Source organism: Eleutherodactylus coqui, chromosome 2 (assembly GCF_035609145.1).
Source record: "Eleutherodactylus coqui strain aEleCoq1 chromosome 2, aEleCoq1.hap1, whole genome shotgun sequence".
NCBI classification, from domain to species: domain Eukaryota; kingdom Metazoa; phylum Chordata; class Amphibia; order Anura; family Eleutherodactylidae; genus Eleutherodactylus; species Eleutherodactylus coqui.
In genome coordinates, this window is record NC_089838.1 from 132,573,150 (window position 1) to 132,587,144 (window position 13,995).

At 43.9% G+C, this 13,995-nt stretch overlaps 1 protein-coding gene across 2 annotated transcripts in view; it reads right to left on the reverse strand.

Moving 5' to 3' along the window:
* The window catches only part of XPOT (exportin for tRNA), a 38,739-nt gene extending 24,945 nt beyond the window's left edge, over positions 1-13,794 (reverse strand). Inside the window, exons 1-8 of one of the 2 annotated variants that reach the window (XM_066591566.1) lie at positions 13,620-13,794; positions 10,634-10,770; positions 10,046-10,128; positions 8,326-8,382; positions 6,906-6,975; positions 4,831-5,049; positions 2,202-2,386; positions 193-361 (exon numbers count right to left, since the gene is read on the reverse strand). In XM_066591566.1, coding sequence (XP_066447663.1) covers positions 193-361; positions 2,202-2,386; positions 4,831-5,049; positions 6,906-6,975; positions 8,326-8,382; positions 10,046-10,128; positions 10,634-10,693 — 843 coding nt within the window. In that variant the 5' untranslated portion in view covers positions 10,694-10,770; positions 13,620-13,794. Of the gene's footprint in view, positions 1-192; positions 362-2,201; positions 2,405-4,830; positions 5,050-6,905; positions 6,976-8,325; positions 8,383-10,045; positions 10,129-10,633; positions 10,771-13,619 lie in introns of both variants that reach the window. The other variant, XM_066591565.1, reaches the window with a different exon arrangement.
* Between the last annotated feature and the right edge of the window lie 201 nt (positions 13,795-13,995).

A 13,995-nucleotide genomic window follows, 5' to 3' on the forward strand; every position in this document is an offset into this window, starting at 1 on the left:
GGTCTTCTTGCGATTTTATTTTAATGCGTGTAAAATTCAATAAAAACAAATGCAGCCCGCATGTAAACCATGCATTCCTACTGTAAACACACTAAATACGTGTACAATGGTGCAATTTTCACACACCAAAATGGATACACCTGTGTGAGCGTGCCCTTAAGACTGTTATAACAGAATAGTGATATCACAAACCTGATTAACGCTGAAGAATCCCGCAGACTGTAATACTTGACACAAAGATTCCACCAATTTGGTTTTGTCAACCGGATCCATTCCCTTATTTACAATTTCATACAAGCAATCACATGCTTCCTCCCGCAGGACTTCAACCGACATGTGACCCAGCAGCATATTAATGAATCTGAAAGACCAGCATAGGAAAGAGATAAGGCAACTTGCTAATAAAGTCAGATAAAGCACTAGAACAGGGGTCCCCAACTCCAGTCCTCAGGGACCACCAACAGGTCATGTTTTCAGGATATCCTATGGTAAGAACACCTGTGGCAATGTCTGAGGCACCGACAATAATTACATCACCTGTGCAACACTGAGGAAATCCTGAAAACATGGCCCGTTGGCGGTCCCTGAGGACTGGGGTTGGGGAACACTGCACTAGAACACTCACTAGTGTCCAAATACATATATACTCATCCAGAACCACATTGCATTTCATTTAAAAGGATTGTCTAAGGTAAAAAAAAAAACATGGCTTCCTGCCAAAATCAGCACCACCCTTGTCCGTGGGGGTGTGTGGTATCACAGCTCAGCTCCCCTGACCTGAATGGGAGCTGAGCTGCAATACCAGACACAATGCATGGATGAAGATGGTGATGTGTTTGGAAGAAAACAGCCATGTTTTTCGAACCCTGGACTACACCTTTAAAGAGATCGCTTATGTCTCCATTCCCAATTATTGGCTGACACTTGTACAAAAATATGGGGATCACACAAAAAAGAAATACTCCATGAGAAATGTGGTCTCTACATAAAAAAAATCTTGTAGAACTTAAAGTAAAAAAAAATAGGTAATCAGGTTTTTAGGTTAAACATTTTTTATGTATTACTGGTAATTTTTCTACATATATGGAAAAAAAAAATTCAACCGCTTCCACATAGACCACCAAGCCTAATAAGATAACTTTATGCTGGATGACTTATGTGCCCAACAGCCATCCTGATGACCATCACTCCTGTGCTTTCACGCAGGGTAAGAATTGTTCAGAGAATGAAGGCTAAGCACTCTAGAGATGCCTTCTGGCCACCCACCTCCATTCACTGCAAGCAATCAGTCATTCAAAGATGAATGACTGCTTATTTACATGGACTGATAGTCACTGGGTTTTTTGGGGAGCTAAAAACCAAGCAACTGTGACAAGAGGGCGATTTATCGCTCAATGCCTTGTTGGTGTCCACGAGATGACTACGACCCAAATTCGCTGTTTCCAGCAATTATTCCGCAATAATCGCCCCCATGTAAAAGTACCTATAGGATGACACTTCCTAGACAAATTAGAAGTCATATCATCAGATGCAGGATTACAATGAAAGGTAACACCTTTATAGATAACACAGGATCCATCATTCACAATAGCTGATGGTCACAGCTCACCTCCTCCCCTTCCTGCACAGGTCACAGAGCATGCCTATAACACTCTCCTTTAGAAGTCAATGAATCATCTCCAGACTACAGGTTTGTACAGCTATTTTTTTGCTTTAAAGCATCTCCCTAATTGTTGTTAGCAGTGCAAACAAGATGGCCATCATAAGCATGTTCAGGAAAGAGTAAGAAAAAAAAGTTACCATCAGAAGTTAAAACAGATTACCAAACATACAATTTTTATTTTTTGAGTTCCTGCTTTCCCGCGGACGGGTTGCAGATCGGATGGCTTCCACTGACTTGCGATCTGCACTGTAATGGAGCATGCTGTGATTTTTTCCTGGACCAAAAGGTCCGGAAATCAAGTCTATATTTCATTTGCAGATGCCCATGTATCCCTTCCGCAAATCAGATCCGCCTGTGGACATTGGGCCTTAAGTGCAAAGGAAACGTGAAGTACTCGCTCACAGCAACGAGGTTCTAGCTCTCGTTTTGCTAATGAGTATTAACAGGCTACTTGCAGTAGTTCTGATGAATCATCAAGTCTTACAAACAGGAGAACATACAATAATAGTAAAAACAGTAATAAGTAATAATATCATACCTATCATTAGCAATCAATGTTAGATCTATCCAGGAAACGTAGGCTCCAATCACTTCAAGGCACTGGCACGTCAGTTCAGAGTTAGTGTGCTGATATGTCTGTAAAATTTGGTACCACGATTCTACCAAGTTTGGGATACACTGTTCGCGCATCGTGTCCTTCAGTAAAGTATTCCTGCGCGCCTCCTGTAAGTCAAGTTGTAGCTTTGTATAAGAACAACACAACTTGTCAGATACAAAAGATTGCAGTTTATCCAATTATATATAAACTTAGATTATCTAAAGTACAGGCATCATCATGTTCTTGGCTTAGGGTGAATGCCCACGAACAGATTTCTACCGCGTTTCCCGCGGCGGAAGTCCGCACGTGAATTCCACATCTATTAGTTTCTATTGAACCTAATAGCTCGTGGGCATGAGACCCTAGGGTCCTCTAACACAGCATGACAGTCGTCCCAGTGATCACCACTCCTGTGCAGGGATCACAGAGCAAATGGATATCATTCCCTCTGCCTGCCTCCATTCACATTACACAGGCCGATCGACGTTTGATTTTTATGCCTGCACAGACTGAACAATGAATAAATTATTGTTTGTCGTTCAGTTGCTTCCGGCATTTACATTGAACAATCATTCAGATTCCTGCAATTCCGTAAGAATCTGAACGATCATTCAGTGTAAAAGGGCCCTTAGATCAGGTCTACACAGCAACTTTCACTGTACAACCAAATGTGTGTGATTTGCTCTTGAATTTAAAGCGCACCTGATTTTTCAGCACATTATCTAAAATACCCCAGGTTATCATTAACCTCTCAATTGCTGCTGTTTGCACCCAGTTTCATCTCTGTAAGTTCTGGATTTTCAGATGGTCTTCTCAATTTTTCTGCTATTTGCATTCACTTTCGAGGAGGGGGCGTTTAGGAAGCCTGGCGTTCTGACAGTAGTTTACTAATCCGCACGCCCTTGCCCTAACTTCCCATGTTGCATTGCAGTCTGTGTTCCAATTAGCAAGGAGGCAGTATCTGAATGCCTACCGCTCTGATTTTCCAGTATGATTTAGGCATTCAGAGACATTCTAGCCAAATGTTTTTAGTAAACATACTATAATATGTGCACAGATCCCACCACCCCCACTGTAACAGCAGTAGCAGTAGAGACCAAAGATTTTTATCACAGTGTCTACATATCTGTCAACCTGCAGCCTGTAAGTGCAGGGGAGCTGCCTGTGAAGATAGCTCCTCCCCCTGTTGCTATGTAAATGTCCTTGTTACTAAGGTAGCTCTGTACCTAAAGACAGAGAATGGACTGCAGAGAAGCTGTAAGGGAGACCCCTAGTGGCAGCCACTTCAAATATGATTTCCAATGATGAAGCAACAACATTTTTAATGCAAGTATATTACAGAAACTATGAGACTAAAACAATCTAGAAGGTGAGCAGAAGTGGTCTAAAAAGTTAGTACCTCTTTAAATCCTACGACTCTTTTATGAAACTGCCCATACACCTTTAATAGCTGTTAGCTGAATGTTTATTTGGCTAAAAGCTATTCCATCTGATTCCCCCATAAACTTGAACTATCGGTTCCGCCAAAACATTTGATTGTTTTACATGAGTGAAGACATCCACAGTGAGACCACTAAGGCTCATTTCCAAGGCGAACAAAAAGATCGGTGTTAATATTCGAGGTGCCTGATCCTTTTTCCCCCCTGCCATTTGCAGTCTGCAACCAAAGTCAGGCGATTAGAGATGAGTGAGCATACTCGCTAAGGACAATTACTCGATCGAGCATTGTCCTTAGCGAGTACCTGCCCGCTCGGAAGAAAAGGTTCGTCTGCCGGCGTGGGTGAGAGGTGAGTTGCGGTAGTGAGTAGGGGGGGGGGGGGGGGGGGGGGTAGAGAAAGGGAGAGAGAGATCTCCCCTCCATTCCTCCCCGCTCTCCCCCGCCGCTCCCCGCCGGCAGCCGAATCTTTTCTTCCGAGTGAGCAGGTACTCGCTAAGGGCAATGCTCGATCGAGTAATTGTCCTTAGCGAGTATGCTCGCTCATCTCTACAGGTGATCAAAGTTGCAGTGCAGCCCTAACCTACCTGTACTCTATTAGGTTGGACACTTTTCTCCAATTTATGTTTTAAAAAGAAAAATCAGAAGACAATAGCAGATGAAAACCAAACATTTGGGTGCATTCACACCGGGCGGTTTGGATGAGTAACAACCACATGTGCAAAATCGTATCTCTTTACTTAAGGCCTCTTGTCCACGGGCGATTCTGCATTGTATTATCCACGGTGATAATCCGCACGCAGATAACGCAATGAACGCTTTCCATTGGATAACTATAGAAAGTGCAGTCCAATGTACAAAAAAGAAAATCTGCCGCGATTTTCCGCTCGCGTATAAATATTGCGGCATGCCGCAATTTAACCTATCATAATGATAGGTTAATCGCGGACAATTGCGGTGACTTAAGGGTTCTCCCGCGGTGGCAATCTGCGGCGTTAAAGCACAGCGGCCGTCAACAGGCAGCCTAACACTCGTGGCAAAAATGCATGCAGTTTTTACTGTATCCAAACTGTTGCATATGAATATGAATATACCCTTACACCATGTAATGAAAAATGCAACAGTGTTATTTACCTCTGGGGTATGAATTATATCCCGGTCAACTACCTCTGCATCGATGGCCATTAGAATTCTGAGGTACAAATCAACACCTCGGGGGTTGAGGCCCACAACAGACAAGATATCAAAGAAAAACTTAGGCCATTTTGTGAGATACTCTGTTACAAAGACTAGAGCAAAAACTTGTGCAGCTTTGTTTCGGATAAAGGTTTTCTCCGGCTGAGAATTAAGCATCTGTAGAAGTAAAACAACATAACTAGAATAAATATTAAAACTAGCATGATGTACATGTTATCGATTGGAACATATACCAGGGAGGGATGAGCATAACAGTAAATAATTCGTAACGTGACAAGGAATGTTAAAGTCTAAAAGAGAATGACTACACTTTCACATTCTTTGTCACAGAACTAATTATTTACTGTTATGTAATGTTTTATGTATTCATCCCTGGTATTTATCTAAGCTCTATTAATCACAAAACGTCTGCACCCTCGTACCCGGTCTCTGGTATTCATGCAAGTGCAAATTAAGATCACCATGTTTGTGCTCTCCTATGTGTTTATATTTTAATATAAATAGGTCTTTAGATTTGTTTCATTATGCCTGAGGAAGAGCCCTGAGTAGGTTTGAAAGCTCGCTATAACATCATGTATTTTTATTAGCCATTAAAAGGTATCATATCTACAAGATTACTTGGTTTCTCCTACTGAGAGCAATCACACTTTGCTCTACTGGCTAACACGGTACCAAACCATTTTTCGTTTTATATGTACAGTCATACATAGAGCTGCCAATCACTGGTAGCTCCGCCCACTGGACCTCTATGCTCAGAATGTGCAGTGATATAAATGAATAAAAAAAGTTATACTGAATCTTTCTCCATAAAGTATATATCAATCTACTCAGCTTCTCCTGCTCTATAACATGGTACTTACAGAATGGACTGCATGAACAAAGTGACAAATTCATTTTAAGGCATATCATTGGGTTATGCTGTGTTTGATAGGTGGAGTCCCATATAAAGGACCTTTTACATGGCCCAATAATCGGGCAAGAACAAACGTGCTGATAAATGAACAAACACTCGTTTGTTGTCTGATCAACTTGTTTGTGAAAGCAGAAAAAAATGCTAGCTGCTTGGTTGCCCATGTTCTTATTTAAACGGGAAGATATGCAGCCAACCAATAATAGCTCTATGGGTACGAACAACTGCAGTAAAATGACTAATTTGTCCCCATGTTGGTAATGATTAGAGATGAGCGAACCTACTCGGCCATGCCCCTTTTTCGCCCGAGCGCCGCGATTTTCAAGTACTTTCGTACTCGGGTGAAAAGTTTCGGGGGGGCGCCGTGGGTGAGTGGGGGGGCTAGGGAGAGGGCTCCCCCCTGTTCCCCGCTGCTACCCCCCGCTCCGCCACGCCTCCCCCCGCCCCCCACATCTTTTCACCCGAATACGGAAGTACTCGAAAATCGCGGTGCTCGATCGAGTAATTACTCGAAACGAGTAGGTTCGCTCATCTCTAGTAATGATCTGTCTGGGTCAACAGAAAAGTCACAAACGCTGAAAGGCAGGCATGCTCATTGTTGGTTAGGGTGTGTAGATTATCTGCCCATGTAAAAGCACCTCTAGCCATAAGTTTTGTGATTCCTATACAGTATGAGGCTGGGTTCAGGTGTAGTGGATTTGCAGTGTGGATTCTGCAGCAATTTACAGTGCAATTCAAGTGAACGGGGTCTTTAAAACCCCATTCACACGTAGAGCAAAACATCCACACGAAAATCAGAGCATGCTGTGGATTTTCAAAAACCTACCTGCATTTACTTTTCTTGACAGCTACTGTCCCATAAGAAGCTGCAGCGGTCACGTTCTTCATAGTACACCTGGCCGCTCAGCCCATCACTTGTACAATGAACAGCATGTGACTGCTGCAGCCTCTTCTTGGACTGGCGCAGTGTTGGGACCGCTGACCAGAGAGTATGCTTTTTTTTTCTAGTTTATTTAAGCCCGTTCCCTGCAAAGATTTTTTTAATTTTCGGAAAGCCCCTTTACAATCTATCCCAGTTTAAAGGTCTTATTTCAATACACACCTGAGCTTGTATCCATGTGATTAGCGTTTCCCTTATTAGTTGTTGTTGGAGTGCTGTTAACTCTGCATACCTGAAAAATATAAAAAGGACCTTATGGAAATCCCATCTTAGAAGCATTGGGAACATTTATTAACCAGTCAAACACATTTTAATGATCAAACATTAAGCCTAAACATACCTCAGTTAAAAAAAAAAAAAGGATTTTAGGGCAGATTTATGAAAAATTTAAGAAAAACTTTTTTTTGCAACATATAAGGTAACTACATGTCAATTTTCATTGTGAACCATCCAAAATTAAGAAGTTATTGAGGAAGTTTGGGTTTCCTAGCGAAAGAAATCGCCTTGTATGAATATTATGATCTGAAATGTTGCTTTCAGTACACGGTGAGGAGTATATTAACATCTAGCTGGCAAGGTAACCACCTTGCCTTATAAAAGCAGAAAAAGGCTGCATTTGGCACCTACAGAGAATATATACCCACTGGAGTATAAAAAAGCCATACGTTTAACAGCTCATGTCCACGGGCAGGTCAGAATCCGACCCTGCCTGTGGCCAAGGACCCTACTTACTTGTCCGGGTCTTCTTTTGTACTGTGAATTGTGCAGAAGTGCCGGCCTAAAATACTGATGACCTATCTTTGGCATAGGCCATAAATATATTACCAGCACCTCCACAAATCAGCTGTTTACAGCGTGGTGCTCAGGTGAGCATCGCAGCCTCTTCACTGTAAGTCAGAAGCACCACCACAGCCCCTACAAACAGCTCATTGGCAGAGGTGTCGAGCGTTGGACCACCAATAACCCCCCCCCCCCACCTCATTAGTCTCAGATGACTTAGAGCAGCCAAGTTTTTGATAATAGGGAAAACAAGAATATGAGGGTCTCTACACAATGCATTTTTGAGTTGTTTTTTGGGGTGGCTTGGCATTTTAATATTGTCCCCTTTTTTTCCCCAGAACACTGATATCAGCATTTGAGGGGACTCTATTCTTAATAAAAGCCACAACTATATGTGTGACTTGTGTTACAGTTATTATGGCTTTTTGCTGGATTTTGTAAACATACCAAAATGAAAAACATATGGATGCCTTAGGCCGGCTGACCCTGGGCGTTGCGAAGTCCTACGGCAGATCTCCGTCGCAGGAGCAGGAGCCGCACACGTTTCTAATCTAATAGACTGACCGCGGAGAATCGGGGCAATTCGCAGCATGCTGCGAGTTGCCTGCCGCGAGCAGAGAATCGGTATGATCCTCCGCTAGTGGACACGAGGCCGGCGCTTTCCATAGCAATGCTATGGAAAGCTTCAGCCTGCGTGATTTGCCGGCGATTTACCGCCGGCGAATTCACGGTCATGGACAGGGGGCCTAAGATGATATTTTATACAATTTTCTTTATAAAAAGGTTAAAAAATAATACTTACTTGAATTTGATTTGGTGTTCTAGGACTTGAAAGCAGAAGAACTTGACATGATCATCGCTGAAAACACAAATACTGTTGTTAGAGGATGAAAAAAAAAAAAAATCAAACTCACTGTATTACAACTAAAAGCTACTAGACCTTTTGTTTGTATATTAGTGCATGGTGCCACGCCACTTCTGTAGCTCGAGGAGTCATGGAAACAGCTTAGTGCACGGTGCTACCCCATTTCTGTAGCTCCCAGACACATCACTGAGAGCTACAAAAACAGCGCTCAGCTGACGTGCTCGGCTCTCTCTGTGGGATTCGGACGCCTGGCCGGTGACCAAAGCTTTGCTTTCTCATCTCAGCTATGAAAAGCCGATATAAGGACACTCCATTAATCTAACATGACAACTATTGCTGCTGAGATGTAAAAAAAGAAAAAAAAACACCTTCATAAAATTAAACAAACAAAAAAAAAAAAAGGCTTTCAGAAGGAACCATCTCCGTCTTGTTCAAGTTGAATGGGTTTCCTTCCCCAGGAAGTGAAGGCATTGCTAAGATATGCCATCGTTTTCTGACTAGTGGGAGTCCGACTGCCAAGACTTCAACTAAGCCTGAGAATGAAGAAGGTATTTTATTTAATTCTGCATTCTAAGCTCCCTTATATTTTTCTTTTTTGCCAACAGTGCTGTGTGAGGGACGACTTGTTTTTTCTGCGGGACGACTTGTATTTTTTTAATAGTACAATTTGCTGTTACCTATGATCTTTCACTTTCTATTCTGTTTTTTGTAAAGCGAAAAAATTAGCTATTTTTGCCATGTTTTTTGTATTTTTTTTTCATAGAGTGAACTATGCGGATTAAATAATGTACTGTTTTTCTCTGGGTCATTAATAATGCGGCGATACCAGATTTGCTATTTTTTTTCTTTACATAGTAAAAGGAAAAAGGTGGGGTTTTAACTTAAATTAACCTAGATATACTTTTTAAACTGTTTATTTTTATCCCAATAGGGGACTTTAATATCACCATCTTTTTTCACTTATAACACACTGTTATACTGCAGTTTAGCAGAGTTTCATAAAGCCTATAAAGCTCAGCTAGAGGCCATAGCAACCCATCGGGACCCCACCATCTGATGGGTTACAGAGGGAGCAACCTCCCTCTGTCAGCTTTTTACAAGCTTTTCAATACATTATACGGTACATTATATAGTACCATTGAAAAATACAACTCTGCCCGCAAAAAACAAGCCCTCATACAGCACCGCAATTCCACAGCAAATACCGCCCATTACTTACTATGGAGAACCACTGCTTCCTCTACACGAAAGGAAATTGACTGCGATTTCTGCTCGTGAAGGAAAAATCGCAGCATGCTACATTTTTGCGCGGATTCCTCAGACAGCTTCCATTGAAGTCAATGAAAGCCATCCAATCCACAGCCCTTTTACAATTGACATTGCTAGGCAATGACGCCGAAAAAGCAGGAGTTTGAAAAAAAAAAATCTGTGCTGCATATGTCCGTTAGCTCGCCGTGCGGACCCTCCGCCGTACAGATGCAAACGAAAGTAAGCAGGTACGTGTGAACGCCGCTGCTCCCAGGGCCAGATTCCACTGCAGGATCCCACATGCGGAATCTGGCTCTGCCGTGTGCAGGAGGCCTAAGGGGTTAAATATTTAGTCAACGTATATACCTAGAAAGTGGTATTAAAAATAAAAGGTGACATATGTCCTCACCTATATATACGTTGGGCTAATGCTTCAGCGCAGACCTGCCATGCATCTTGTGATACTTTTAACTGTTCAAAATATGCCAATGCCTGAAATGAAATGATACACATTGTTATTGGTCTTTTTACACTGTAGGGCAAACGTTAGAATATCAAGAAATCCAAGAAAAAAAAAAAAATATTGTGGCAAATTAAAGGTGTTTTACGGTCCTTATAGAAGTATTCCATTTGGAACAAGCTATACCCTATCCACAGGACCCCCACCGATCCTGATGAATGGAACCGCTAAAGCCTGCAATTGAGCGTTCATCTATACAATGAATGGCACGTGGCTGCCTGCCGGTGGCAGGCATCGGGGCGCTGGCCAGGATGCCACTGGAGCAGGTGACTATGTACTTTCATTTTATACATTTCTCAGCCACTGAAAAGTTTATCAAGTTCCAGAAAACACATTTATCAGCTATTGACAAAAATACTATGACAAATACGTTCTTTGTGCCACAGAAAAGTAAATCAGTTATCAAAAATAAAATGCCAATGTGTTCCATTCTATAGAACAGAATTGTGACCCGGAGCAGTAAGTGAGCAGACGTACTCGTTCTCTGAAGTCAGCATTGGCATTTGGGTTTAGTCCAAGCAGGGCTTGTTCATCCATCTCTGCTGCTATACTTCAAGCTCCCCGCTTCTCACAATAGGTTTGCCCCTTTCTGGCACAGCGGGATCAACCAACATCTGCCAAAGAATGAAAAAGCAAAGTTAGGAGAAACATGTTATTCACAAGCACAATAGTGCTGCTGGTCTCAGCAAAAGCCTGGAGAGAGGAACAAGGCAGATAAAGGGTGGAACGCGTCCACAGATACACGAGGGATACATGCAAGGGGCACAGGACACCAAACATCACGGGCTCCAGTCTGAAATATGTTCATTCTCTAAAAAAGCAGAATATGAACAAACAACATGACAGATTATTTACCAGGCTTTAGCTCCTTCTGTATGGAGAATCATTAACTGCAGCTTACACTATCATACTGCAGGGGAAGTCTAAGGCCCAATGTCCACAGGCGGATTTTATTATCAGATCCGCACCTCCTGCCACCCATAGGGATGCATTAGCATCCGCAAAACAATTTAGAGGACGCGGATGTGACTTTTGTTTCTTGTCATGCCGATCGCACACACAGGAAGACATCCCAGCATGCTCCATTTTTCTGTGGATCCTGCGAGGCGGCTTCCATTGCAGGCAATGGAAGCCGTCCAATCTGTGGCACAGACACAGCTGTCACTGTGGAGGTGCCGCGGATCCGCGCAAAAGCAGATTTTATTTTATTTTTTAATTGCACAGCGCATGCGTCCGGCTCATCTGCCGTGCTGAAGAAAGAAGATCCGGCTAGCACGGAGCAGACCCGCGCTGGAGCTGGAAAGGTAAGAAAATGTTTTTTTCTCTCCATGTCCGCGGGCATGGCTGGACTCCACAGTGGAATCCGAGCGTGCAAGTAGACATTGGGCAAATCCTTCAGCTTATTCCTACACGAAAAGCATCTTCTATTTCTGAAGTCAGTGACACGCACATTATATATATGCGCAATATTTAATTATGCATGTATAGGGCTCACGCTGCGTGGTACACGGAGAAGTAGAACATGCTGCAATCTATTTCTCGTGCGTATCTACACGCCAGTGTGCATGGATCAGTGAAAGTCAATCAACTTTCATTGACTCCATGGACATGAGCAGTAAGACCAGGTAAAATCGTAGTTTGAAATAAATCATGTAATTCAACTAAAATAGACTGATTTCACATTTCCATCACACAGTGTAGAATGACAGATCTACCCAAGTGCCAGGCGGCAATGTTCTAAAACCCTAAACAAGCCATTTCCAAATGTGACATTAAAGGGGTATTCCAGTTACGGGACATATTTTTTTCAAGTGTTCACCCATCCACTAGATGGGTAAAAACTGATAGATCAGTGGGGGTCCGACCACTGGGACCCCCACTGATCCCGGGAACAAGAGGTCCCGTTTCCTTCATTCTCGCTTCTGATGCTTCTCCCACCCGCGGTGATGTCACTGAATGGAGCGCAGGAGAGGCTTGTGTCCCCGCTGCTCCATTCACTTCAATGGGGCTGATGGAAATAGCTGAGCTCTCTGTACTCTGCCATCTCCGGCAGTCCCACTGAAAGTGAATGGAACAACCTGCACTCCATTCAACGTCCTCCATGCTGCAGCACAGAGGATTGGTGGGGGTCCCAGCGGTCAGACCTCCACTGATCTATCAGTTTTTACCCATCCTGGGAATGTATCAAAACCTGAAAAGTTGTTCCGCAACTGTAATACCCATTTAATTATAAAGGAGGGCATGATTATACGCTTCTGAAGACCCATTCACATGTCAATTTTTCACACGGGAGAAAAAAAAAAAATTCATCGCTGCATGTCCTATTCTTGTTCGCGGACCAGAGTAACATGTGATGTGCAGGATCTGAGCGCACGGACGTGTGTGAATACAGCCTCATACCACCCTCCTACAAGCTCTGGTTCTTGCACACTGGACCATCAGACACAATGGAGGTTACCTCCTCCCTCCACAAAAACAGCAGATACCACCACCCAGGGCTCGTTCACACAGGCGTATGCAATTTTGGTAGGTGAAAAGCTTACCCACCCATAGACTATAGTGGATGATTTTGATCTGTAAACACGGGCCAAAATAAGACGCACTGCGAGTTATTTTTGTTTTACGCACAACATTGTTTTGTGTAAAAAAAAAAAAAAATATTAAAAGCACATCTGAATGACCAATTTAAGTAACTGGCTCCACATTCAGTCGGTAAAAGAAAACGGATGGAATATACGCCCGGAGGCTGAACTTGAAGTGACCCTTGCCTGAAAACCAGCAGCCACTATAGAAATGACACCGATGGGACACCAGGCATGGGAACTGCGGGATGAGAACATGGCGGCTACGTGACGTACGATACGCTGCAGATGCAAATCGGAGAACGCGCAATATCTGGTTCTGTGAGAACCAGAAGACTGCAGTCTATTGAGACAATAGAGAGCCATCCTCTGGATCAGGCGCTGGGAACTACAGGAAATCTGCTGTATGCGGGAATACGTACGAATATCGGGCTGATGGCGTTACTACGGGCAACGGATCTCCCCGCTGAGCACCGCACGCTACAGGGCTGATGGCGTTACTAAGGGCGACGCACACGGATCTCTACGGGACACTACAGGACTGATGGTATTACTAGGGGCGACCGCACACAGATCTATACGGGACACTAGACGACTGATGGCGTTACTAGGGGCGACCGCACACAGATCTCTACAAGACTGCTGGCCTCATCAGCAGGCGTCCTATGGTCAGCAGCACATGATGCAACAGGCTGCAAGCACCAGGACAACACATGCTGGCGCTCTGCACTGACACGTTGCTGGCAGCTCCATGTGTGACACGTCTGCGCCGGCTGCAGGACTCTGCTGCCCCACACAACACGCGCCGCCCTATAGGAGACCACATGGGGTAGATGCTGAACCTGCTGAGTATCTCCTACAGCCCAGCCCTTCACCCTCACCTTCCCCGCCGATCACTGGTCCATACGGCGGCTCCTCCTCCTAGCCGCCGCTCCGCCACACCGGCGTACCGTGCGGGATCCCCGATGCTCCGTGTATGACGTCACAGCGTCGGTAGTTAGTGCAGAAGCCAGCCAGCGAACTCCAGTAACACGTTCAGCTAGTCGGCGCGCTCCAGGGGCGTGGCCTCATGACGTGTACACGCTGCGACGCCTACTCTACTCGCTGGTTGTAACGGCGTACAAAGCGCCCAGTGTGACAGCGACATCTACCGGTAGCGAAGAGCTACTGCAGATGTCTCCGCATGAATCTTGTGTTCATACTATACACTAGACTCTGCGCAAGGCTTGACTTAAAGGGATTTTCCTGGGTTAGAAA